The 27816-nt window shown below is 33.1% G+C and overlaps 5 protein-coding genes across 7 annotated transcripts; 1 reads left to right on the forward strand and 4 right to left on the reverse strand.

Moving 5' to 3' along the window:
• Positions 1–2535: 2535 nt before the first annotated feature.
• Positions 2536–3166, reverse strand: LOC100809233 (probable E3 ubiquitin-protein ligase ATL44). Its single transcript, XM_003517111.5, has one exon. The coding sequence runs from the start codon at positions 3106–3108 to the stop codon at positions 2707–2709; it is 402 nt and encodes a 133-aa protein (XP_003517159.1). The 5' UTR covers positions 3109–3166; the 3' UTR covers positions 2536–2706.
• Positions 3167–6301: 3135 nt separating this feature from the next.
• On the reverse strand, positions 6302–7382 carry LOC100500428 (uncharacterized). Of its 2 annotated transcripts, none has more exons than XM_006572767.4 (3): positions 7179–7382; positions 6917–7084; positions 6302–6607 (listed from the first exon to the last, which is right to left on the reverse strand). In XM_006572767.4, the coding sequence occupies exons 1-3, from the start codon at positions 7265–7267 to the stop codon at positions 6604–6606; spliced, it is 261 nt and encodes an 86-aa protein (XP_006572830.1). In that variant the 5' UTR covers positions 7268–7382; the 3' UTR covers positions 6302–6603. The 2 variants fall into 2 exon arrangements, with proteins under 2 accessions (XP_006572830.1, NP_001237922.1); NM_001250993.2 differs by having other exon boundaries at positions 6318–6607; positions 7030–7084; positions 7179–7343.
• Positions 7383–11676: 4294 nt separating this feature from the next.
• LOC100803907 (pentatricopeptide repeat-containing protein At3g51320) lies at positions 11677–13930 on the forward strand. The gene has a single exon (XM_003516493.5). It carries the CDS (start codon positions 11863–11865, stop codon positions 13600–13602), a length of 1740 nt encoding a protein of 579 aa, XP_003516541.1. The 5' UTR covers positions 11677–11862; the 3' UTR covers positions 13603–13930.
• A 1473-nt stretch (positions 13931–15403) lies between these two features.
• Positions 15404–17634, reverse strand: LOC100809769 (SKP1-like protein 1A). 2 transcript variants are annotated; one of them, XM_041016122.1, is made up of 3 exons: positions 17175–17560; positions 16682–16753; positions 15404–15719 (listed from the first exon to the last, which is right to left on the reverse strand). In XM_041016122.1, the coding sequence occupies exons 1-3, from the start codon at positions 17466–17468 to the stop codon at positions 15546–15548; spliced, it is 540 nt and encodes a 179-aa protein (XP_040872056.1). In that variant the 5' UTR covers positions 17469–17560; the 3' UTR covers positions 15404–15545. The 2 variants fall into 2 exon arrangements, with proteins under 2 accessions (XP_040872056.1, XP_003517160.1); XM_003517112.5 differs by lacking the exon at positions 16682–16753 and having other exon boundaries at positions 17175–17634.
• A 2911-nt stretch (positions 17635–20545) lies between these two features.
• On the reverse strand, positions 20546–26993 carry LOC100811369 (protein MID1-COMPLEMENTING ACTIVITY 1-like). Its single transcript, NM_001255375.2, has 9 exons — positions 26828–26993; positions 26313–26489; positions 25625–26049; positions 24028–24443; positions 23650–23750; positions 22496–22567; positions 21584–21690; positions 21068–21161; positions 20546–20867 (listed from the first exon to the last, which is right to left on the reverse strand). The coding sequence occupies exons 3-9, from the start codon at positions 26030–26032 to the stop codon at positions 20818–20820; spliced, it is 1248 nt and encodes a 415-aa protein (NP_001242304.2). The 5' UTR covers positions 26033–26049; positions 26313–26489; positions 26828–26993; the 3' UTR covers positions 20546–20817.
• Positions 26994–27816: the final 823 nt, after the last annotated feature.

Raw genomic sequence — 27816 nt, forward strand, 5'->3', positions numbered from 1 at the left:
TAACTTTTTTTGTTTTGTGTCATTTTCAAATTTAGTTTTGTTTTTCCCGGTCAAACTTACCCTCTTTGTTCATCTACTTTTTTTCAATTTGTTTTTCAAAAATGTCATCTTTAGAAAAAATACACTTTTGATGCCAATGACGACAAAGTTGAAGAGGAGGAGGGAGAGGCGGATAGAAATCTTTGACAGCAATGTAATAACACCTAATAACAAACTCCATTTTTTTGTGAAACTTGGGTGGTAATGGGTTTCTTTCTAAAAGAGTTCTTGCTTCTATCAATGGGTTTCTTTCTTTTATTTGTTTTTTTTGTTCTGAGTGGTGTTTTCCGTGTTTGGGTCATGCAGAGTGTAGCGCCGCTTCTTTATAGGAGAGTATATTTTTTTCTAAAGAGAAAATGATGTATGTTAACAGGGGAGTGTATTTTTTTCTAAAGTGGATATTTTTTTTAAACAAACTGAAAAGAAGAGTGAATAAGTAAAGAGAGAAAGTGGATATAGCAACTACCGGGATTTTATTTATTTATTATTTCCTTAGCACCTCATTTATTTATTTATTTTGACAAAATATTTTTTTTGGAAAATTATTTTGAAATGTATTTTTAGAAATGTGTAATTCTTCAAAAATTAGTTTTCAAATTTTTTTATTCAAAGATTTGAAAATTACTTTCGAAATGTATTAAAAATTATTACACTGTGAAAACTAGCTTCTATTAAAGTTAAAAATTATTATTTTGTAGAAACTAATTTCCTTAATGTATTAAATGAAAGTTTCTGGAACAACTATCATTTAAGTATATTTCAAATTTTGTTTTTTGAAATAGGATAAATTGATAATAATTTTGAAAATCAATTTCTGAAAGTTTAAGTTAGTTAACTTGAATTTTATACAATTATTTTTTTCCATTAAATAACTTGATAAATAAAATACAAGATGAAAATATCAGTCAAATAAAAATAAATCAAACAAATCAATTACAAATAGTCAAACATAAATCAAATACAACTCATACAAAATGATCATTTAGCAGTCTACATCCTCCATTGAAAAGTACCATTACCATACTTTTTAATCCATTTTGATAGTTGAGACTGAGGATATATAGCTTTTTCTTCGTTAGCATGAAGATATAGAAGATATTTTCGTAATACATCCAAATGTTTTACTTTAATCCTCTTGATTATATGTCTGTTCGTGTTTCTACATTAACAACATTTTCTCTTGACTATTCAAATACTTCTCTTACATAGTAGACACTGATGAAGAAAGGTTTGCGAATATATTTTTATTTAAGGTCTCTGCAGCATTATAAATATCGCCAATTTATGATTTATGTGCATGCTAACTAGGGGGGTGATCGTTGTCATAGAGCTTGTTATAGATCTGCTAACATCAACCAAAGATCTTGTAAATCCGCATAAGCATTATTTCTTGCAGCACTTTTTCTAATTATAAATCTCTTTCTGTGCAGCGGTGAATGACATGTGATTTCACAACATAAGCGCACTAACGAGCTAAAAATCGTGTAACTTATCCAAAATTACTACATTTTACAAATATACCAAAGAGGAGTACAAGCAGTACATAATCTAACATACATTCTATTATTGGTTATAATTTTATTGGAAATTATATAATCATGAGTGAAATTCATTAAACTAGAAATGAAATCTACAAATTTTTATAATTTCCAATAAATTTCAGTCAATAACAAATAAAGAGTGTGTTAGATATCATGTTAGTTGGCATTTTTCTATGTAGAATTATTGGATGATTCCAGGCTTAAATAGACCTGGAAATCACCCTTACCTTCTACTGAATCTGAATTACTTCCTTCCATGCTACTAATGACATCATGGTTATAAGTAACCAAACAAAAACCATTGCTAGTTTGACTTTTCAACTATGTATATCTTGTACCCTTTGTTGCCGTGTTTGTGAGGAGAAAATTGATCGATGCTTCAATGGTATATGAACCTCTTATCTCTTATGTGCCAATATAGAATATTACCATCGGATATTTTATTTATCAAATTAGGTGATATTTCATAACTAAGAATGTCACTATGGACAGAGCATCTTGGCATGTTATATGAAACTTTTGAGGAACCAGGGAGATTGAAGTGTGTGCTTAAAGTGAATGCAACTGCTTACAATAATTAGAGAATATTCGCCTCTGAAGATCTCTCACTTCTGAAGGAAGAAATTTAGGTTGTATATGCTGAAGATGATGTTTTCTTAAAAAAAATAGAAAGCATCATGCTGAATGAGATGGAGATAGCCTCAGGAAGGAATGATGTTTTCTTAAAGTTGATGTTATTCTATAAAATCAAGGCTCAGAAGTTTGATGAGAATGAAGATAGCCTCAGAAGGAATGGACATCGTATATCGAGTATTAACTTATTATTGCCTATAATGTAATTCATTATCAAATATTGGGGGGGTAGATTCTCTTCTATGTACATAAGACATAGTATATTGAAGAGAATCGATCCTCCAATAAGGTAAAAGAAAGGTGGAATGTAAATCATTTCCCCTTATGAACTTGGTCATTTTCATTCATATAGAGCAGGCATGATAAGCCATAACAATTCGATTAAGCTTGCATGAAATCAGATTCACAAGCCTTGCATAAACAAAACTTGGAAGCAAAGCAAGGCTCTGCTTGGAGAAAACTACATATAGATTCCATGGTGAAACTTGGATCATTACATACCAGCTACATGGAAAGAAGAAAACCATATTAACATCTCTTCAGTGAACATTTCTGCACGATGAGACTTCTCCTCGGCTCCCATCGAGAAACGGCAGAGTGGACACGTTTTGTGGCGACCCTTAAGCCATCTATTTACACAACTCTTATGGAATTTGTGCGAGCAAGGAAGGACACGGATTTCATCTTTGGCCTTTAACCTTGACAAGCACACACAACACCAACTATCCTCATTAAAATTGGATGCTGATGCTGATGTAGATTCAGATGATTGTTGCTTGTTACTTTCTATATGGCTGGATAGCATGTAAGAAGGTAAAGGGGCATCATTGTTCCTTGTTCCCTCAGCTAAGCCAATTAAATTAATGACAAGTGATACCAAACCTTTGAGAGTCATCTGATTTACTGGTGGGGAAGCATATCTATTAGACCCTTAACAAGAAATAGAGTTGCAACAAATTGTCACTCTGTCACAATTATAGTTCTCACTTTGGTCATAGATTATGTTTTGCTTGCTTGGTCTGAAAGGGTGGTTAGATAAGGTTTGTGTGACAGTTTCAATCGTCCAAACACAAAAGCGGTTACACCAACATAAGAGTGTTACACTTGACCTAGATACCTCATTTCTTTGAGGGAGAATAATACTATAAACTACCGGATTCCTAACTACAGTGTAGCACCTAGTGCTTTGTAATATGTGCTTCATTATGCTTTTTTAACAATTTTTTTTTTCTTATTCCTTATTATTTCTTCCTTTTTTTTTTCTCTCTCTATGTTTTAGTTGGTGTTTTCATTAATTAGGGATGGCGTTCCATGAAAGCATCGTAGCTTGTCGTCCTCAATTGAGAAAGAGGTATTTTGATACCCCTATCACCTAGGGCACTCATGCTGAATATTTTCACCAAATCTTATACGGGTCTTAGTCAACGCAAACTCATATACTCTTCACTGTGCCCACGTTTAGCGATTAATATGCACAATACATTGCAAATGTGAGGAGGATTCTTCTACAATGAGCTTTACACTATGTTTGTTTTAGATGATTTGAAAGGAATGAATTGAGAAGGAGTGAAAGAGAGTAAAAATAGGACAGTAGAAATAGGAATTTTGGGTACTTTGGTTGGCCCGCAAATGAAAAGGAAAAAGATAATAATAATGTGGGACAAAACAATTGTTTTCCCTCGTTATACCCGTCAAATGGAATGGAAATTTGCTCGTTGGCATTAGTTTTATGCTTTGAAGTATCGTTTATAGTTTTTTTTCTTAAAAAAAAATAAATACAAATTTGATGATTAAGAAACTAATATAGGAAAATATGTTATATCTTTTTTTTAAAAAAAAAAAGAATAATTTTTTTGTAACATAAATAAATATCAGTTTTATGATTAAAAACTAATATACTAAAATTTAGATTTATGTTTTTATTTTTAATTTCTTAAAAATTATAACAAAAATTTAAAATAATAAGCAATTTTATGTTAAGAAAAAAAATAATAGAGTCATTTTTTAAATTGTATAAAAATATTTTCCATATAACATTTAATTCTTTCAACTCTTTTCTAATTCATCTAAACAAAATACATTTTAAAAAATATACGAACAACTTTAAATATAACTAAGTTTCATGTCAAGAATTAATCTTATATCTAAAAGATCCAAATTTGTAAAAATACCTTAAATTTCATCGAAGATTAAAAAATTACAGTGGTTATAAAAAACAAGTGAAGAAATTTCTCTATTTTTTTTTCTTATTCATCCAGATAATATATCTTCTCCACTCTATTTCTCTTTTATTTCTATCACCCTTTTTGTTTTCTTCCTATTTCTTTCTTTTTTATTTTACTCGATATAAACAAAGCCTTTAAAATTTAATATGCCTTGTTTTAAATTATTAGGCGAATACCACACTAACTCGTGACATTAACTAAATACGTAAATATTGTTAAATAGGGATGATAAGAAATTACCTAAGAATTGGCCGAAGAGATTACCATACCATGTGAATGATAACTTTTAATAAGTTAAAGCTGTTTTAGCAAAAATGCACGTCTTTCAGAAGAAGAAAAATTGCACACCTGTATTTTTTATATGTAACTTTTTATTTAAAGAACAAAGAGAGAAGAATAAAACTCTTGAACATTTAGTGCAGATCACAAAATACGCTTGCAATCACTTCGGTAGTTTTGTTGGGGATAATTTCTTTAAAAATATGTGTTATAAAGAAACTATCCTTAACAGGTAACAAAGCTACGTACTGTGATCATTGCTTCGATGACCACTTGATAGGTGATTTATTATGAATCATTAATAGTGACCTTTAGATTGGTCTAATATTTACCGTGTTATGGTGTACCGTCTGCATAATAATACTGCTTATTTTCTTCATTGCAATTACTATCATCCGCAACCATTGTTCGCCACCGCCTAAGAAGATTTTTGACAATGACTTTTCATGTATTTTAATTTTTTCTTTCATTCCAAAACCAAAAATTGCTCCAACGCAACCACCATTGACCACCGCATCCAGATGACCATCGTTAAACAAATCCAACAATAATGTTTCCTCTAGATAGAACTCCTTTGAACCTCACTGCACACAACCACTTTGGAGAGGAAGGAGGAGATCACAACAGTTGAGAAAATTACTTGCAAATTTGATGGAGATGAGTGCAATTACAACTTACAAGTACCTTATTCACCCTGCTTCATACCCGTACTCATATGTGTATGTACGTGTGCATGCGTGTATCTATGTGTGCATACATGCTCGTGTATATATATAATAATAACAATAAATTAAAAAAAAATGAAAACTTATAAGACTTTTATCTTTATTTCTTGCTCTCTGCAACATGAAATATGAATTACCAAAGCTATAACCGAACCAACGTAGCAAGCTTCGCATACTGCCACATAGAGGTGCACCAACAACACATTGGACATAGAAGTTTCTAATTTTGTTATTGCAAAAATTTATTAGAGAGGAAACAAGACATTCACTTGATTGAATTGAAGAGGAACAAGTCAAAGAGGCTCAAGAGAAGGTAAGGCAGGGATAGGTTCTCAAATAAAAAATTAGTTTGTCAAATTTTAAATGAATCATCCACAAGTAGAAGAAAACAAACATGAAAAGTCTAGCAATCAGAACTACAATGCTTTTGTAGCTTCCCCAAGCTTAGTTAGTGACCAGCTATATAATTAATAGACATCAAAGAAAAAATTGAAAGTACTCACGTTTTCCATGCCTCACAACAGATGACTTAGCTTGATTGTCATTTATAAACCAGTAAGTAAAATATAGATCAAGGTTGAAAAGCCTCTTTCTGCAAAGCAATTAATATTATACATCTCTATATCCAATAGGAAATCCTTATATCTCTTCAATAGAGGTTAGTATCCTCAACACTTCTTATTGAACAAGAGTTATAGTTTTTTTTTCTTTACCTCCAGAAGAGTTGGAACTAAGAAGGAAGAAAAGAAAGCTTTCGACAAGCGACTCTTGGGTGTATCACTACTAAATTTCACAGGAGTGATAATAAACCCTAAATCATGTAGTTAGAGAGAGAAATCTCATAGATACAAATCAACTATTAAAACAATGAGAGGGAAGGGGAAAATTTTTCCATTGAAGGAAAAGAAAGAAAAAGAAAGGTTTCTTCACCAAAGTGTAAACAGGGTAACTTCTTACTCACACAACATTCCACCACCACCAAGGTACACAGACAGTTGATCATAAAAATTGAAGTCCAAACATCTTACACTACATATTACGCACTTCTTCCTCGATTCTCTTCATTCACTGCAGATAAATTGATATCATGATCAGGTTTTGAAGCATCTTCCTCCTCGAGTACCTTCCCATCTCTTGGAACCAAGCATGGTATCCCATTTTTTATCTAACAGGTAAAAACAAAAAAGAAACATAACCATTCAAGTCATCACCAAAACTGCATGCACATTATTTACACGAAATTATGACTTTTGTGTAATTTATGTTTGCTAATGACCATTTAGTAAACATTTCAACACAAACATTTTATAATTCTTCACAATTCAGAAATATAAAAAAAAAATGGTACCCTTCCCTGGTGAAATTTACAGAAAAAAAAAACATAAACGGTGGAAAATGGGGTGGGGTTTATGCAGTTACACTGCAATTAGAAATTCAGTAACAAAACAACATTGTAAGCAAACAAACAAGGAACCTTGAAATTCCCAAAGGATAAAAAGGAACAGGGCAATTGTCAATGGGTAATTGAAAGTGGAAATCGAAACACCGAAAACTGAAAGGAAGGTGAAGGAGGGAGTTAGAACTGACAGGGAAGGCAACGCCAATAGCATCACTGATTAGGGAATTTGATTCCTGACAATACCTACACGAAAGAGAGATGATTCAAGTTTAGGGAACAAACGCCGAAATTATTCTTTGCAGTAAAAAACAATGATGATAAAATTGAGAGGGGAGACCTCAAAGGTTGCTTAGAGAGAGGGCATACGAGGATGTCGGATAGGGTTTTGGCTGCTTTTTGCAGAACCTCTTTGCTTACTCTCACCATTTCCTTTCTACCTCACTGCTGCTCTCAAGCGGTTCTCGCTGGGTAGAGAGGACTTTTTAATTGCAAAATGGCCCTCTAATGCTAGGAAATTATTTTTTTCAGTATAAACAATGCTAAGAAATAACTTTTTCAGCAAGAATGTAAGAAATGATTTCTTTTTAAATAGTGCCGAGAAATAGTTTTCATGTAAAATTGGATAAATTTTGATTTAGATGAATTAAAAACAATCTAATGATTCGTTTATATCCATTAAAAAAACCAACTCATTTATAATTCATTTATTAAAATTCATCAAATCCATTTATTTTTTTATGGTTGAATATTTGACAGATTTATAAAATTACTTTAAACATTTTTAAAAACTTTCTATCATTTTAAAAACATTATTTCCCAATTGTTTCAAAAATTTTGATTATTCAAATTCATTCGTCTAAGTATTTTCACCCAGGCTTCAACCAAAGTAATTTCAATCTTGATCAGGATATCTACTTCAATCATAATATTTTCACCTTGAGCTCGCCTATAATATTTTTACCCTTGCATTAGCTGAAGTATTTTTAACTTTGATCTGGACTAGAGGAACTTCGGTTTAACCTACTTGTCCTAGAATATTTTCAACTTGAATTCAGTCAGTATTTTGACTATTTTTATTTCATCCTTAACTTATTCTCATGTTAACTTTGACTAAAGTATCTTCACATCAATTTTTGTCGGAACATCTTTACCTCGATATCAACTATAAAATATTCCCTTAATTTATAAGAAAGAATATAAAAAAAATATTTCAGAAAATAAATAGAGTAACAATCTCACTCTTCAACATGATCTATCAATTTTATAATGTTAAAAGTATATTGTGAATTTTAAGTATTTAAAGATAATGATTTTTTATTAAAAAAAACATTTAAAATCAACCAATTCTATGTCGGTAATATACTTTTTATATTATTTTAAAATCATTAAAAATATAAAATTGGCTAAATCTTGATTTTTATTAAATAATTTTCTCTTAATTTCTAATGAAAGAATAGTGTAACTTCTGTAGCTAATTTATATCTTATCATTTTTAATCACAATTTATTATATATATGATAAATTTATTAATTTTTATAATAATTATTTAAACCAAGACTTTTGATTGATCAACCATTGTAATTTTTTTATACTAACATTACATGAAAATTAAGTTTTAAATAAAAATATATTAAAATAAACGTCTTTTATAATTTATACTAGGATAAATGATTAAATTTGTCCCTATCAGTATGAGATGCTAATAAATTGATCTTTTAAAAATGAAAAAAAAAGTAATTTAATTCCTTAAATGTGTAAAAAGTATGACAAATTAATTATATAGAAAATTTAATTATAAATTGATTCCTAAAGTTTATAACTTAATATCAAATTGGCCTTCAAAAAATATAATTTATTGAAAAATTGGTCTTTGAATATTACAATAGAATGATAGAATGGTCTCACAAATTTAACTGCATAATTTATAACGCCCTGAAATTTCGATAACTACAAATTGATGTTTGATGTATATATTGTATTATTTGATTATTTGATTAATATGAATTAGTTGAAGTGTTGTGTGAATTATCATTGTGCAACTATTTGGTGTGGTTGTTAGATTATGTGGAGTTTGATTGATTTGTGTTGGAAATGTGTGATTTCAAGTTTGACCCAAAACTTGTTTCGATAAAATTATAATCTCGAACTCGTCAACCGTTGGAGCGCCTTCAAACTTGGACTATAGGTTCGTAACCCACGTCTACACGTTTTGAACGTTGGGATTTGTCAAATAACACCTTTGGACATTTCGCTTAGTGAGACAAGTGCGCTAAGTGTAATTCCGCACAAAGCAAATAATTCGCTCAACGAGATCAGCGTGCCAAACATAATTCCACACAGAGGAGATAATTAGCTCAACACGAAATGTTATGCTCAATGCCAAAAGTTGAACTTCGCTTAGGTATGCAAGTTCGTTAAGTGAGATTTGCATATTATAAATATGTTATTCAGCGTGAAAAACATGATTTTCACCCCTCCCTCTTTTTGTAAATCCTCAACCAAACCCATGAACCTCATTTTCCACCACCCATGACCACTAATGACCGCCACGAGTTGCAGTTGCTTGCCACCAGACCATCACATAGAGAGGAATGCTTTAATCGGAACGGAATCTTCAAAATCCACCTTGAGGATTTTGTAGAGAACAGAGCTCTCAACCCTCCTTTCGTGGTATCTTCGAGGTAACCATGATTTCTTTGTCTTTGCCTAGTTAGTTTGAGCCTTTATTAGTATCTCTTGTGATTTGGGTATCATTATTGGATATTTTTATAATTCCTTTGAAAAACCTTTAAAAATGAGACGTTGTAAAAGTTACGTTTTTATAAATTTGATGTCGTTTTTGTGACCCTTGCTAAACCTTGATCATATTGGCGTGATCAAAATTTCAAAATGACATAGAACCCAAAAACACCATTTTAGTCCCTTTTAAAACTAAATGGGTATTTGATCCCGAATGTTAATATTGACCTTATTTTTTAAATCTATACTGAATTATCTTCAATTTGGTATATAGAGTTTTGCATTTGAACCAAAGGATGCGAACCTAAGAGATCTCAGAACAACAACTCGAGGAACTAATGAAGAGATATAGATAAGCGAGGGAAGTTTATTGTTTGTTTACACTTTTTGATACCATAATTGGGATCAAGGAACCGATTATGGGGATGTATGTTTGTCCCTGTTACATACTGGTTTTCAAGAAAAAATTATGTTTTAAACTAATGGGATGCGATATATTTGCTATTGATGAATGAAACTGTGAATGATGTTGTAATGATTGAATTTTTTGGGAAAAGTTTTAATTACAGAGGAGACTCTGCCTAAAATTTTATATTTGTTATTCTATTTACTTCCTTATTAAATTTTAAATGGGCATAAGAGTTTGTTTTGCATACTATAGTTATTCTCTTTAATTTAGAATTTTCCCTAAAATATCAATTCATGATATTATGACTTATTAGGATATGTGATGTATGTTGTCTGAATACCTGTGGAATGTGAATCTCGGGCATGCATTATATGTATATATGTGAAATGTAATTGCTTGTGTTGTTGATGATATTGAAATGAGATGATGTTGATGATGATATTAAGATGAGATGATGATGGTGTTGATGATGATATTTAGATGAGATGATGTTGATATTGATGATGATATTGAGATGAGATAATATTGATGTTGATGACGATATTTGAGATGAGATGACATTGATGTTGATGATGACACTGAGATGAGATAATGTTGATGTTGATGTTAATGATGTCATCGTGATGGGTGTAGGCTATGTATGTACATGGGGTGCAGTGACTTGTTGGATATACCTAGAGAGGGAAGGTGATTGGTTTCAAAATTCCAAGCATCCTTGGAGAGGGGAAGAGATTGCTTAGAATTTTTAATTATTCACGGTCAATGCATTGATGATATTAATACTAGTACTTGGCAGCATATCACTCTGTTTGGAACTTCATTGAGACTCATGCTGATCACCATGGTGGGGGGGAGTGACGACAGGAAGACCTTGACACTTGATGCCTAGTTTTCCTAAGTGAGAGTATCAAGTAGACACACTCGGACTATTTCCTGACAAATGGTACCGCATTGCATTTGAAAGTTGAGTTAAGTGCATGCAGCATTCTGAGCATAATTGATTTGAATTGTGGAAAAAGATGACGACTAATTTGTTAAGTGTATGTTGAACTGATGGATTATTGAGAATGATTGTGATTACTGTTATTATTTTCTTGCTAATCATTGTCATATGGTGTTTGTTAATCTTTTATAATAAACTCACCCTTCCAAGTTTGTATCATGTGGTTGATATCTATGATGATCGCGAACCTTTTTTCGTGAGAGTAGATAAGCAACAATATGTGATGCTAGAGGGAGATTTTTTTGTTAGAGATACTAAACCGACATGATAACGTTAAAATTTATTTTGTGGGAGAGAGTTGTGTTTTATTATTAACTCTTCTGTAGTTATATATGTATGTGGTGTGTGTATATGTATTTGTGTGTTGTTTGATAAATATATATCGTAAAAAAAAATTTACCATCGTTGTCATAATCAAATTAATGAAATTTTCACTTAAACTTAAAAAATGTCATATTTTAAAATATTGATATCGTAACGACGAAACATGTGTTATATAATTAATTTATCTTACTTTTTACGCATTCAAAAAAATTGTATTTTCCTCTCGGAACTAAGTTGTTGCCGCAGCAAACTTTTGGGACGAATTTATCTATTTACGGTTTATCCTATTATTTGATCATGCATTTTTGTTATCAACTATGTTTTAAAAGTTACACGAATAGTAATTCGTAATTAGTTAACCGTTTTTACACCTTAAACAAGAAAACAATGTAACCTGAGATTAAGAAATGTGAATACGATCCCTAACTATTTTATGCCTGGAAGCGGTCTCTGAACTGAACATAAAGAGCTGAGAAGAGAAGCATGTTCGTCAATGGCGATTAAGCTCTCCGCATCAGAAAACCGTGAAAACCAACCTCCAAATGAATGGCCAGAGTCTCCAAGCTCCAACGCCTCCCAATCCAAAACACCTTTCTCACGCGCCCCATCGCCATCACCACCAACACTTCACCCCCTGAAGGAAAACGAAGACTCTCCTCCCTCTTCTCACACTTCGAAGCGCTTCTCCAAAACTCATGCCAAAACGCTCGCCACCTCCTTCAAATCCAAGCCCTTCTCGTCACTTCCAGCCTCTTCCGCAACCCCTACTTGGCACGCACCATTTTGAGCCGCGCCTCACACCTATGCGACGTCGCTTACACCCGTGTGATCTTTCGAAGCATCAATTCCCTCGACACGTTCTGCGTCAACATCGTGATCCAGGCCTATTCTAACAGCCACGCTCCCCGCGAAGCGATTGTGTTTTATTTCCGCTCTTTGATGCGTGGGTTTTTCCCCAACAGCTACACCTTCGTGCCACTCGTTGCTTCGTGTGCCAAAATGGGTTGCATTGGTTCTGGGAAGGAGTGTCATGCTCAGGCCACGAAGAATGGGGTTGATTCTGTTTTGCCGGTGCAGAACTCTTTGATTCACATGTATGTTTGTTGCGGGGGTGTTCAGCTTGCTAGGGTGTTGTTTGATGGAATGTTGAGTAGGGATTTGGTTTCTTGGAACTCGATCATTAATGGGCATATGATGGTTGGTGAGTTGAATGCTGCACACCGACTGTTTGATAAAATGCCTGAGAGGAATTTGGTTACTTGGAATGTCATGATTAGTGGGTATTTGAAGGGTAGGAACCCCGGTTATGCGATGAAGTTGTTTCGCGAAATGGGCAGGTTGGGATTGAGGGGGAATGCTAGGACTATGGTCTGTGTGGCTACAGCTTGTGGTCGGTCGGGTAGACTCAAGGAAGCAAAATCAGTTCATGGGAGCATTGTTAGGATGTCATTGAGGTCAAGTTTGATTCTTGATACGGCATTGATTGGCATGTACTGTAAGTGTAGGAAGGTGGAGGTTGCGCAGATAGTGTTTGAGAGGATGAGAGAAAGGAATTTGGTATCGTGGAATATGATGATCTTGGGGCACTGCATTCGTGGGAGTCCTGAAGATGGACTCGACCTGTTTGAAGTAATGATCAGTATGGGGAAGATGAAACATGGAGTTGAGAGTGACGAGACTCTGAGATTGCTCCCTAATGAAGTAACCTTCATTGGTGTTCTCTGTGCGTGTGCTCGGGCAGAGATGTTGGATGAGGGGAGGTCTTACTTCAAACAGATGACTGATGTGTTTGGTGTGAAGCCCAATTATGCTCATTTTTGGTGCATGGCAAACCTTCTTGCAAGTGTGAAGCTTGTTGGTGAGGCAGAAGAGTTTCTAAGGAGCATGGCAGAGTTTGATGGGGATATGTCATGTGAGTCATTGGTATGGGCAAGTTTGCTTGGTTTGTGTCATTTCAAGAGGGATGTGTACTTGGGGGAACGGATTGCTAAGCTTCTCGTTGACATGGATCCTAAGAACCTCACCTGTTACCAGTTTCTGCTGATCATATATGCCGTGTCTGCTCAATGGGAGAATGTTTCTGAAGTGCAAAAACTGGTGAAGGAAAGAAGGTTGGAGATAATACCTGGAAGCAGTCTTGTGGACTTGAAAAATATTGTTCACAATTTCAAAGTTACAAACAAAGGGCAAGAGGGAATTGAAGCAGTAAACTTGATGATGGATGAACTAGCTCATAGATTCAGTTTGCCAAGTTCTGATTTAGGTCAGAAACAAAGTACTAGCTAGAATGTCAGCAAAAATGATGACAAATAATGCAAACTCTTGAACAGCTAGCGTAAGAGTTCAATTTACATTCTTTTTATAAGCTGTCAGGATTTTTGTTGGTAGACATCCACTCACTCAACAATCATGTAGGATCCCTGTTTTATATAGATCCAAGTGTCTCTTGGGGCATGCATACGGATACTTGCAGCAATCCCAATTGTGTTGAGGTTTTGGATTTATGATTAAGCTTATAATCTTGTTTAAGTTTAGCATCGCTTGTGCAAGACTTACTTTCCTTCCCACCAAGGATTTCTCTGCTTCCCTGCAATAGAAGGATTGGTTGTCGAGATGATTATTCCTCTTGTTATATTTATTGAAATGGATTGCCCAGAGGATGCTAGAAATACGAATTTATTTAAATTTACATGACATACAAAGCCTCCCCATGTGGGTTTGTTTGCTAACAATTAAATTCATTTTACGCAGTTAACACTCGGGCTTATTTACTAAAAAATGCATTTTAAAATACTAGGGAACATAATTTTTTTGGTCTCATCTCGTAAGAAGAAAAAATAATTTTATATGAAAATATTAGGATATTGAGCCGGTTTGTTTAAAAAATAAAATAAATAAAAAATGGCTTTTAAAGAAGAAAAAAAAACCTTTTTAAGAGGTAGATACAATTTGCTTCCAAAAAAAGCATAATATTTTTTTAAGAAAAAACAGGACTCAAACATCAAAAGAGCAGAAAACTTCTTATTTAAAAAATAAAACAAACAAATTCATTGTGATCCGAGGGCAACCCAGGGGATTTTTCCACTCTCATGGAAGCTCATAATAACTCACTTAGAACATCTACTATACATAATTGTTTATTGAGTTGTTTAAAAGCTTTTTGGTAAGTTATACCGTCCATTTCAATTATTTTTGTCTTCAATGAGTTGATAAAATGAGTCTGAAAAATATTTTTTTATTGTTTAAAATTAATTAAGCAATGTTCCTTATATAAACAAGGCTATTTCATCCATTCTAATAATAAATTTTGTTAAACATTATTTAACTTTAAACAAGAGCGTTGAAAATGGCCTCAATTTTAATCAGCTGCCAACAGCTATGCTATTTCACAGATGGAAATGTATCATATCGAAAATCATATTTAAATTTGCATCTATCTCTTTTGATAGACAGAACAAGCGAAGATATTCCTGCAGGAAACGTGTATTGACTAAAAAGGACCTCATCGATTATTCTTTTAACCGCATTGTCCTAATTATATTTAACAAACATACTGAATAACCTTTATCTACAAAAAGTTTAAACGAACAAGAAGGCAAAAACTATTTACTTAACGGGGCCATGCTGGTCAGGTCTTAAGTAAATTCATCTCCGATGTGCTCTAGTTTTTAATTTTTAATGAACATCTGTCAAGAAGAACTATCAAAGTGAAGTAGTGCAAAGAGTTCACTTGACTAATAGACCATAAAAGTTTTGGACGACAGTAACGTACTCGGAATGTTCTTTCACTTCTCTGTAGCTTCTTCTTAGACATAAACGTAAACATGATTCGTGATCAAAATAATATATGAACCGACCATGAAACATGGAGCTACCACCTTGGTAAATCAAACGGTCTCCGAATCTTGTTTTGCTGCACCACTTTTTGGGGCATACACGTTATTATTAATATACGGGATGAGAAATTTGGAGCCAAAAGTTGGCTGTTATTGAGCTCAATAACCCTCGTGTCAGAATCAACGCACCCCTCATCATAACTATTACTTACAGTTCAAAGTGCTCTTAAGTTCATGAAGGAAGATAATTCTGACAACAGAAATAGTCTTAAATATAAAACAAGCAAGTATATAGCATAGGCAAATCTACAAGGAAGATCTTTGATAAACAAACAAGCATAGCATAAATCCACATGGCAGATCTTTGATTCATATTTTATGAGCTCAACAAAATCATTCAAATGCCCATTGATTTTCCCGACGAACTTCCTCTTCTTCCTCAGGGGTGAAGTCATTCTTAATGTTAAAGGTCTTGCGAATTTCCTCGGGAGTCTTCCCCTTGATCATGTCGGCTACAGTTTGGCATGTAAGGTCCAGCAGGCTCTTGATGTTCAAGTAGTTCGCAGCCTAAAAGGAAAATTGTCACATTAACATGCATTAGTACAGATTTAACCTACTAATTAACAGAGTATATGTGGCATTCCATTGCCCAGATAATCCAACCATGGACAACCCTAAGTAAGCAAGTTTCAAACTATAGATAGAAAGGCATGGACTTAATTCTCTCTAGCGAGTCATCGCATTTAGAGATAAAAGCAGCAGAGAACTCAGCCACTGATGACAAAAAAATGTTAGTCTTATTTTATCATTCAGAAAAAAAAGGGACTACAACCTAAGGAAAAAGACTTGTGCAAATATGACAGGATTTGGTTAATGCAAGTGCAGTCATTCACATCTCATCATTCAATGAACCAAGAATTGAAATCACCAAAATCTAATAAAACTACAATAATGCCATCAGTGTGAATCTCTACAAGTTTACACTTCAATTATTAATTTCTTATAAAAAAATGTTGAGGTTGGATTTTTACTATAACAATGCATAATTTTGGTACACTAATAATGTCTTGGGGCAATCAATTCCAGTGTTTTAAATTCCTGATAGCAGCATGTTACAGTCGGCTCAAGTATCATATTGCATGATAAAGCAGACATTAGAATGACAGCTATTCTGAATTTTTTCTTGGTTTATATATTTTAGGTTTAATTACCCATTTAGTTCCTATAGTTTCCAAACTCATTCCTTTTAGTCCCTATAGTTAATAAGTATATTATTTGGCCCTTGAAGTTTACATTTTAATTTTAATTCCCAAAAGGTCCCTGCTGTTAAAATTCTTTAACTAAGAGAGTTATAAAATTTTAACGGCATAGACCTTTTGGAAATTAAAATGTAAATGTCGGGGAATAAAAAATCCACTTATTAAAGAGACTAAAACATCTACTTATTAACTATGGGGACTAAAAGAGATAAATTTGGAAATTATAGGAACTAAATGAATAATTAAACTTATATTTTATATAATGTGTACCGATGATGAAAAAAGGCAGAGGGAGAACAATAATGTTGAACAATGAAATTGGATATCATGCAAATGTTGAACCTACAAAAAAATACAGCCATTAACAAAGCAAAAAGCAAATTATGTATACCATCAATTTCATGCAAAAATACAAACCAAGGTACATATACACAAACCATGCCTTCCCTGTATGAGCCAATGAAAACAAGCAAAAGAGCTAATAATCAACAAAAACATGTATAAAACCCATTGGCTAGGGTTATAACCTAAAACATTAGGTCAAATAACTGCCACAATTCCCAAATTGCAACGACACGCAATTCCAAGAACTAATAAACTTCATCACCGATCACAGCAAGTGACAAACAGCAAACGCAGGAAAAACACGAACTAAAATAGATTCTAAACGCGTATGCCATCAATTAGAAAACAACGAAACCTAGAAACGAATGATTGATTAAATTCGAAGCGATTACAGTGCTCAATCGAAAAGGGAACAGACCAGGATAAGATCGAAGAGCGTGGCCTGGTCGACCTTGACGAAATCGGCGTCCCAGGCTTTGAGATCGTCCTCGGAGGGTTTGTCTTCGGGATTCGCGGCCTCGACGTGCTTCTTGCAGTACTCGATCACCTTCGCCAGGATCTTGCTCGTCACGTTCGGCAGAGGGATGCCGCTGTCGGCGCAGTCGTCCTCGATCATGTGCTTTATCGTCTGAGACTCCAGCGCCACCGCCTCGTCCACCTCGAAAGCCTCGCCGTCCGAACTCTTCAGTGTGATCTTCTTCGCCGACGACATGATGATTGATTGATTATTATTCGATTCAGATTCGCAAGCAAAAGACAAAGTTACAAACCCTAACTTTTTCTGATTGGGATGAAAAGCTAAATACAACGCTTGGGCTTTATTTATAGGGCTACCGGGACATTTTCTTCTTTTTTTTTATTTTAAAAAATGTATCGTTTGTTTGGTTTATCCATTAGATCATTACAACGTTAAGTCCTCGTGTCTCTCCTGCGTCACAGTTTTTTTTTTTTTTTTAATGAGTCGTTTTGGAGATACACTTTTTTTTCTACGTTAAATTAGATTAGATTTCTTTTCTATCGATCTGATATTGATATGATTTTGTTATCTAAAAAAGGATATTGATATGGTTTCTTTTATTGAGAGATATGGACATGGATTTGAAGAAATTATTATTTTACTCAAAAATATGTTATTATTTTAGTATTTAATTCTATTAAGATGAGAGATTCATTAACAAATAAACGATATACTTATTAATTACTACTAAAAGATTAATTAAGGATCAAGAAAAATAAATATATAATCTATTCAACCACTCTTCTTATTTGAGAATATTTTTAAGAGTGGTTCATGAACAAGAAAGATTTTCAAGAGTTATTATTGATTAGGACGTATTAGGATTTATTTATAATTTCATCAAGTCAGGTATCTTATTTAATTATCCAGTATATTGAGTATTTATTTTTTATTTTAAATTGTTTAATTCCTTTCAAATATACTTCTCAATTTTAATTTAATAAGTTCAGTCCAAAAAATTTCTTTCTCAATCATCTCATTCAAATTACTTTCATTTTTATCTTTATCCAATACTTGATTTGTTACTCATCTCTTTCATCTTTGATAGAACTATATGGTTAAAAAATAAATTGTAGACATGTGAGAGTGGAAATACTACTAATATTAAATAAATTTAAAATTGAAATTTAACGGGAACAAAAAAAATGTTTAGAAATAAAGCTAAATGTTTAAATCATTTAAGAAAATGATAAAATATGAACAAATTAGATTGAAAAAGTAAAATATAGCCTAATAATAATTTATCCAAAACATGAAGAAAAAATTCAAATGTATATGGAGAAGATAAACATGCAAATATGAATTTAGTTTGATTTTTTTTTCGTATAATTAATTTGGTAAAAAAATTCAAATATATTTTGATACAATAAACTTTTAAATAAATTAGTTAATGGCGAAGAAAATACATATTTTCCCCAATTTTTTAAAATAAATGTAAGAAAATATAAAAAAATAAAAACAGAAAATAAATTGATACTAAATTTATTACTTTATCCTTTTAGTTTTTAGGTTTAATTACTATTTTAATTATCTAATTTATATTTTAGGTTTAATTGATCCTTTAATTTATTTATTATGTTTAATTTGGTTCCTTTATTTTCTAAAAGATTCAATTAGGTTTTTTATTTTTTAAAATTTATTCAGTTTGATCCCAATTTTCTTTTGTTATCTCAGAAGATCAAAATTGATGGTAGATGACACCAACTTGAATCAATTCAAAAAATTAAGGACATAATTAGAACATTTAAAAATAAATTGACCAAATTGAATCTAATAAATAAATTAAAGAAAAATTATTAACTAAATTAGAACCTTTTTGGACTTAGATATTTTTTTGTCTCTGATAAATTATTATTTTTTTTTAATTCCTAATAAAATTATTTTTTCATTGAGTTCCTAATAAAATAAAAAATATATTTTTGATTCTTGTTATTTTGTTCTAGTCCTTCTAATATATTGAATTTTTTGTTTTTGCCTCTATAATTTGTATATAATTCGCTATTAGTCCTTATCAAATGTTTTTCAAAGGAACTAAAATAAAATGAACAAAATTTTATAAGGATTAAATTGAAAGTTGATATATTAGAAGGACTAAAATAAAATAACAATGATTAAAAATAACTTTTTTGTTTTATTAGGAACTTAATGAATTTTTTTTTATTAGAGACCTAAAGCAATATTCACTAATTTATCATAAAAAAAACATATTTAAGTTTTTTTTAATTAAATTAGAACTATTACTTGTCTCCACTAATAAAAATTTCTGCATCAGCCACCGTGAATAACTACTCATATTAGGAATCTTAACACTAAAGGAAAAAAAAAAAAACATCCTCCCATTAATAAACATGATTGAGCCTAAACTTTTCTACCTTTTCTTTTTTGGTTTCCTTTGTTATTCCTTTCAGATCAACACTTGTCCATAATCAGGGTGATCCAAAACAACCCACAATAAATTTGAGTAGAACAAGAAACTCTAATAGCTTGGATACTATTGCAAAAGATGACTCTAACAAATTCATTTGAAGAGAAGAGATGTGTTAGAGAAGTGGTAGGAACCCAAAAGCGAATGTCATTAAAAAGCAGATAAAGTTAAAAGGCTTAAGTGATACCTAGAAAAAGAAGAAAGGTGGTGGTTAGGAGAGGAAGAGAGGTGATAGTGGTAAAAAACAGTGTGAGAAACAAAAAGAACTCACTAAAGAGAAAAATACCCACGTGAAATGGAAAGAAAACCCTCCCGTGAATATGAAGGTAAAGGAACCTTCCCATGGAGAGGGTGGCGCTGCCTAAGAAACTAAACGTGGCATACCTCTAATCCAAACCATGATATCAAGGTCGGGTCAAACCAGATCTACCCGTTCTTGCTTACACCCTTAAATACTCTTTTGCAGGGTGATATTATGGGCAAAGGAGCTGTGAGATTAACTGCCTCTCCTTTAGCTTTATTTTTTGTCAATGTATCAAGAAAAAAATAACTGAGATCGACCAAAAACTAGGGTTAACTAGTCGAATGAGTTGTGACATAAATGAAAGATTTTAATTTTATACATGACAAAGTGGATGTTTGGATCCGACTACAAACCCCAAAACGTGAATCAAGTATGTGAAAATCTGAAGCAAGACAAAGTGGGTGTTTGGATCTGCGTTCAAAGCCCAAAAGGTAGATCAAGTATGAGAAAACCTGAAGCAATACCAAAGTAACTTTAGCTTCAACGTGGAGATTGGACATGGATCTCTTTAACGCATCACACAACAAGACGTGCTCAAAACATGCCAAGAAATTAATTCAGACTATATTAAACCAGGGAAACAAAAAAAAAAAAGGTTTATGATACACCATCAACTATATCTAAAAGCAACCTTTTTCGAGTACAACAAAATAAAATTACTATACATAGTTAAAACGAGGTCAGGTGCGGTAAGAATAAAAATACATAATTCCTGCCTTCCTGTGAGAATTCTAATAGCCAAATAGCCTCTATTTTAATATGATCTTCAAGGAACCTTGAATCCCCAACAACCAAATGATAATCTCATTTGTTAGTTAAGATTCCATGTACTGAGAGGGTGGAGGGCTTGTTTTGGTCTTAGAACCTGCAAAATGGTTCAACATCAAACACTTGGCATGCAACTTGAGCACTGAAAACCGAAAACAATAATTTGGAGCCAAAAAGAAAATGCCGCAGGAAAATATAAATAGAATTTTATAATAAGCTGGAGGTGAATTAGCAGGTTGAACAAGATAAAGTTCCCAATATTCCATTCAAGCAAGCTGAAGAATTAGGAGGGCATACCACTAAGCCCACGGATCTCCACTTCTCTCCATTCTTGCACAAGGGCACAGCAGCAACACATCAAATGAGAGAGGAAATCATCAATAAATCCCCCCTGGCATAGAAAGTAGCTATGGGTAAAACATTTAAAGAGACCCGCAAAATGTATGCTTAATACTAAATTCCGATGTGTGCTCAAATCCTAGCAAATACATTAACATTATCAATATTTTTAACTCACCTTGACAATTGAACAGAACCTACTTTGAAATAATAAGAGTTGGAACAAATTGCATATAAAAAAGGATTAATAATACAATGAATGATATGCACACGCTAACAAAAATAAGTGGGGATTATGGAGTATATTCCATAGAATAAAATGAATACATTTACAATGAGCAATGATGCCAAAGAAAACTTCACATGCGATCTGCATCTTAAAAGCTAATGATATATAAAAAAACCACAAACACTAAGTGCCAAAAAAGAGGAGATGAGATATCATATTTATGCAGAAAAGGAAGGAAGCATTACTGTGATGTTCAACATCTTCCGAAGCTTCCTCCTTACGCAGCAAGTATAGCAACAACAAGACAAAATTAAAGAATATGCCATCAAGTCATTACATGCTTCTCCAGAGGCTGAAAAAACACAAAACTGAAATCATAGTTACAGAACCTCAATAATGCTTAAAATGTCTCAAACCAACCAGATTGAAGGTAAACATTATAAGTAATGAATTTCTTTTTGCAACAAAGAGAACCCTTACCATTAACTTGTAAGTTATGGATAAATATTGTAGGTAAAAATATTCAAGATGTAACACTCTGCTTCTGATAGAACACCAGTTGTAATAGATCAAAAATAGGATTAAATGACACCAGATCACAGAAATTACAGCAATTTCTTGGCTGTCCTAAAGTTCAGAAACTCACAGCTTTTCTCTCAAAAATCGAGTTCTAACATTACATTTATTAAAATTTAAGTCCTATTTTTCCTAGAATATACTTTCCAAATAGTGGGTCTCTGTGGGCGTGGGTGGTCTGAGTCCTTATCATGATATCTTCAGTTTTCACAACATAAGAAAGTTTATTTTAGTCTGAACAAGATATTAGGGTTCTCTGGAAGAAGCATCAACAAGTGATCTTGTTCTGTAATGCAGTGTGGTGGCTGTAGGAAACCCTAATCTAATCTTCAGCTAAGCTGATGAAGTAAAGATTCCAGATTTCATCATTCTAGCTTCCCAAAAATGTCATAGTAAACAAGGAACAGATTTGAATAAGGAGCACAATCTAATTTGAACCCATACAGTATAGTGTTAAGAACTTAAGATTGATGTCAACTTGATCTTAAATTCAAGCTTTGTTGGCAGGAAACATTTAAAATCAAACAGCAATCAGAAATTCATCACTTTAATACTAACACAGTGCATTATAGCTAACTTACATATGGGCCTGTTTCTTGCAACAGAAGCAATCTTTGAAAATGTTCCACAAGGGTAGAAAAATGTCTTCATACCTGCAGAGCAAATGTTATACTTGTTATTAGGAATGGGAAGTATCGAGGCATTGGGTGCTCTCTTGAGCTAATTTCTTTTGTGTTTATACTATCTCCTTGTTTTTTCTGCCATTCAAAGGACTGACCAGTATAGTTTCTATTTCATCAAAACATAAGGGGTTTTCAAAGCTCAATGAGGCAACCCCTTGACAATTATTCATGCGTGATTCAACATGCAAGTTAAAAACAGAAAAAGGCAGCTTCCACAGTTACCACTAACAGCATCTAGTCTGATTAAGATTCACAGAAGAAAAAGTGTCCACCAACATAAATATTCCAATTTCCTGATTCAACATGTATTCATCTTATTACAAGCGCATCACACAAGCCATATCCAAGCCTTTTCCCACTAAGAGGGTCAATTACATAGATCAAATAGCACCATAATATTTTATTATGAATACTGTTTACAGAAAAATAATTGACCTCTAAATCTTCTTAATGGTTTCGCTTATTGTTTTCTGGATCTCCCTCTTCCTCTAGAGATAGGGCACCCTCAATCTCCATCTAATCTACTCTCCTTATCAAGACTTCTTTAAGTCATCTATCCTGTTTTCTAATTTTCATGCAGTCATCTTTTACATCCAATTAGGTATTGAACAACATATCATGCAAACTACATTCCCATAAGTGCAACATGAGGGATTAAAATTTGGTGAAAGAAAATCAAACTTACATTAAACTAATATTTCAATTGAGTAGATCCCAAATGCCCAAAAAGAAAAGGGGGGGGGGGGGGGGGGATCACCAAATCATTTTACCTTAACAGACACATGCCGAGCATACAATAGTTTAAAAAGATGAAAAATAAGCCTCAAATTGATGTCACAAAGGAGCAAGAGTTTTGTAGCATCCAACATGATAAAGGGTTACAGACTACCAAACTAGTAGTGCTGACATAATGGAAATGAACAAGAAAAGGCATTATATCGTTGATAAGGCTACAAGTACAAATACAGTGAACCACAATATACAGGTAATAAACCTTGGAAGAATAAATGGTAAACAAAAACCTAAAGAAAATCAAGCAAGGGAGAACATACAAAGAGAAGGTTCAGAACAACAAGCAAGTAAATCAGTGTGCCAATCTTCCTGCTGATATGAACCTCCAGTTGATGCCAGATCCTTTTGCGCAACTGAATATCTGTTTGACATCAATATAAGTTAGTAATAAAAAAGGTAAAGACAGATAAGTTTATTAAAAATAACTATTATTGACTGCATGCCATTGGAATAAAGGAATGGAAGAAGCAGGAACTTTTAGAGTAGTTAAAACTTAAAACTAAGGGTAGAATTTTTACTTCCTAGATAACAGAAGGGTATGGTTCAAAATTCACATAAATATTCAAATTTTTGGTCAACTAGTTTATCCTGAGTGAACCTAAAACATATTGAAGTTGAGGAAGAGAGAAATACATAACCTTGATGGTGAATGCTTGTCAATTTTTGCATGGTATTTTTCATCAGATGAATGGTCCTTGTCACTGTTGGCATCAGAGTAATTGTATTCCTCTTTCTTGTGACTTTTCTCCGGTGAACACTTGGCTGGAACAGAATAAGCTGCAACTTCTGTGACATCTAGTAAACGTTGAATGACTTCACACTGATTCATATCCAAATTTGCTTGAGACCGTTGTAGCTCTAGTTTAAGCTTTTCATTTTCTTTTTTTAGTGCTTCAGTGAAAGAACAGTTGGGGTAAGAACAGGATAGTGTTTTCTTCAACACAGCAGTGTCATCTTTGTCAGGCTCAGGTTTAAAAATAACTGTTTGTGCCTTTTGGTCCTCATCATCCAATGTGTATTCACGTTGATCCATTTCAATAACTTCAAGTCTCTCCTGAATATTCCAGAGAATGAGAGAAGCAATAGATTGTTAACCATATATTCGGACCAAATTTAATGACACAGATGCTACCGTTAAAATGACAAAGCAGGTCAAAATCCTCATAAATATTGGGAATATGCAAAATCCAGAAACAAAATGCTGCAAATTGTGCAACAGCCACACACACATACATACATACTCTCTCACACAAACATGAGAAGAGGAACAGGGATTTGATTAGTTGGTTGATAGCTTACAACTTGGGCTACTGCCTTTTTTATTGTGCTGTTGATTGAAAACTAAAGGTAAAAGTAAGACTAATACCTAACTCTAATTACAGGACCAAAATGATGCAGTAATCCTGACAAATGAATTGAGTCATAATTTACAATAAATGCTTTTTGTCCTCATAGCAAATAGTACAACACAAAACATCAGGGGAAATAGTTGTGTGTACACATGTAATGAAGAAACAGGGTCCTTTTCTTAAAGTATGAATCTACATACAACTTTCAAAAAGAGAATTCAGTTAAATGTTATTTAAGCAGGTTGTTTCATTAAATGGATCCTTATGAAGAGATTTTCAAACTAATTTTCCATACATTTAATCATACAAGTTGTATATAGTATCAAACTAAACTACATAATATGGTTAGCTGGCTGTACGCTGTACATATTCAGTACATGCATCTAACTAGGGTCGGACCCAAATTTTCAGAGGCCAATATTTTAAACTTTCTGTGTACTACACTACAACATTCCAGTGTGGTAACTAAAACATCCAATAACAAATTATCTGGGGTATCTAGCAAAATGTGGACCATGTGCTAGATAACATGTTTAGGACAACACTGAAGAAGTAAGCAACCCCATTTTAATCCTTGATGGCCTCAAACTTAAACACTGCTCATTGTTGAAACTGACAAGAACATGCAACAAATGTTGAAAACCTAGAAATCCAGAATATTATAAGCTAAGATGGCCACGTAAACAATATAGACATAGTTTTGAAGGGGAATACAACTCTGGCATGGTTGATCAGTAGCATCGAAGAAGTTGAAAGAATGTTTCCAGTGAGTAAAAAACCACAAACTTTTTCCTCTATCTTTCTTTTTTTGGGGGTGATCAACAATAAAAAGACCATTGACAACAATAGGATAGCATATAATTGAGCACAGCAAAGTATCAGGTACCCTGACTCGAGCATTGTCCACAAGAGTAATGAGAGGAACAAGACGCAGGTATCTATCAATTTCGTTCTGAGCCTTCCTGAACTGATAAACAATGTTCCAGCCCATAGCCAGCAAATAAAGGTAGCTACGGTCTTGACAACTATTGACCAATATGTAAGACCTTCTTAGAGCATCTTCGAGCTGCTCCAGAGGTTCCCTAGTTTCGGGGTACTTCTTCAGCTCCGAGATCTTGAGCTGCTCCAGCAAGTTCCCAATCAACTTCAGATGCTGTGCAAACTGCCTACAGTTTTTCTTATGCATCCGTGCAGTGCTTGCAGCTCTCACAATCATCCCAATCAACCGCACAGCGTCTACACCAGTCAACTGTGCCACATTTGCAAGTTCCCCCATTTGATCCCAAGACGCCATGCTCTCTGCAAATCAACCTAAAATCCAGCCACATCAGGTCAGAAAACTCAGAACACCACTTTACAAAATTGCATTTTAATCCTTAATTTCATCATAAAAATTGGACTAAATTATAATGGTGATTATAAAATAAAATAAAAAAATCATAAAAACTGGAATAAATTATAATGGTGATTATTAAAAAAAAATGTCATAAACATTGGAATAAATTACAATGGTGATTATTAAAAAAAATAAAAATAATGCATCCTGCAAATACATGCATAAGAATTATTTATACCTTGTAAGAGAATATGCCTTTAATAGTAAAATAGGCTGCTCCACTCGCACAGCCCAAAGTGAAGCAGTAAATTATCAACAATTGAATGTTTCACGCCGGATCAAGCGCTATTCAGAAAAATGTTTCTCAGAGATAACATTGTCCTTGAAGATCTTGGATATTCAGAGACAAAAAACGCTGCAAAAACAGCAAATGCAATTAAATCAGTCAAGAAAATAATCAAACAAAAAAATCTTGACACTGAAGAAATCTAAAATCACAACATCCAAGCATGAATTCTACAATTAAAACACACCCCAATCCGGTTTAAGTTCTCTATTTATTTATTTTAAGGAAATAAAAAAAGGAAAAAGTAACTGAGTTCGGAAGCGTGTTAGAATGCATTAGTAAACACTATTACCAAAACAAGCAAAGGAAAACAATGGCATCAAAAGCTACAACAAAAAATGCAGCGACGGTGCTTTTTATTTTAATTATTTATTGTTATGAGTGGCTGGTGAAGGAGTGTTACTTACGTGAAAGAGAAGAGAGCAATGCGGATAAAGGGAAAAGGAGCATAGAATTCAGGTGATGGCAGGCATTGCTTTGTGCGAGGGAGCTTTCTCCCTCTGAATCACTCTTTGTCTCTCTCTTGCTCGCTCTTATCGCTCACAGTTTCGGTTCGGTTCTGTTTTCTGCAGTGTGGAGCTTGGCCGCATGTGAACCCCACCTCAAGCACTACGCAAGTGCCCTCTGCTTTTGACTGTTATTACGATGATGCCACTCTCCGTTTCACGGACTGTCAAAACTGTAACGGCGTGCGTTATACGGACAGGTTGACCCTTCCAGAAGGCATTTCAGTGGAAGTGCTTTTTTAATGGCGTGCCAGCTGGCACTCTCCTAATAATGTGCATGAATTGTAGCATTCTGAGCTTGCCAACAAAAGCCACTCCTAATGTTATTGGACAGAATGCTACTAGCATTTTTTTTAATTGTAAATAGAGATTTATCTAGAATATTACCACAAAAGTTCAAATTGTAAGCAGTTTTATATGATTACAATTACTCTTTAGGAAGAATTGCTCGTCAGCCAAAAATAAAAAACCAATAAAAGAAATGGGAGTTAATATTGAATCCTTAATCATTCATGTTAATTTGCATTCACATCAAACCATAAAGCATTCTTATTTCACTAATTGATGTGTGATTATTTCAGATTAATCAAACATTTTAGATTTAAGATTTGAATATATAGTTATATTAAATATTTGAAAAATAATTATAAATATTTTCTCTTTGAATATTAAACACAATTACATGTTCAAAATTTAAATTTGTTACTCGTGTATGTATTGTATCAAATTTGAATGGATCTATCGGCTAAAAAGTATTTAATTGATAGCTTTAAAAATAGTATAATATCATTTTATAGAAAAACAAAATTATTTAATAAAATAGATAGAATATCTTTTAATTATATCTTAAAGGTTCTGTCAATAAGATTCGTTTGAAAGAGGTGCGATTG

The sequence above is a fragment of the Glycine max genome, chromosome 1, assembly GCF_000004515.6.
Source record: "Glycine max cultivar Williams 82 chromosome 1, Glycine_max_v4.0, whole genome shotgun sequence".
Taxonomy (NCBI): Eukaryota; Viridiplantae; Streptophyta; class Magnoliopsida; order Fabales; family Fabaceae; genus Glycine; species Glycine max.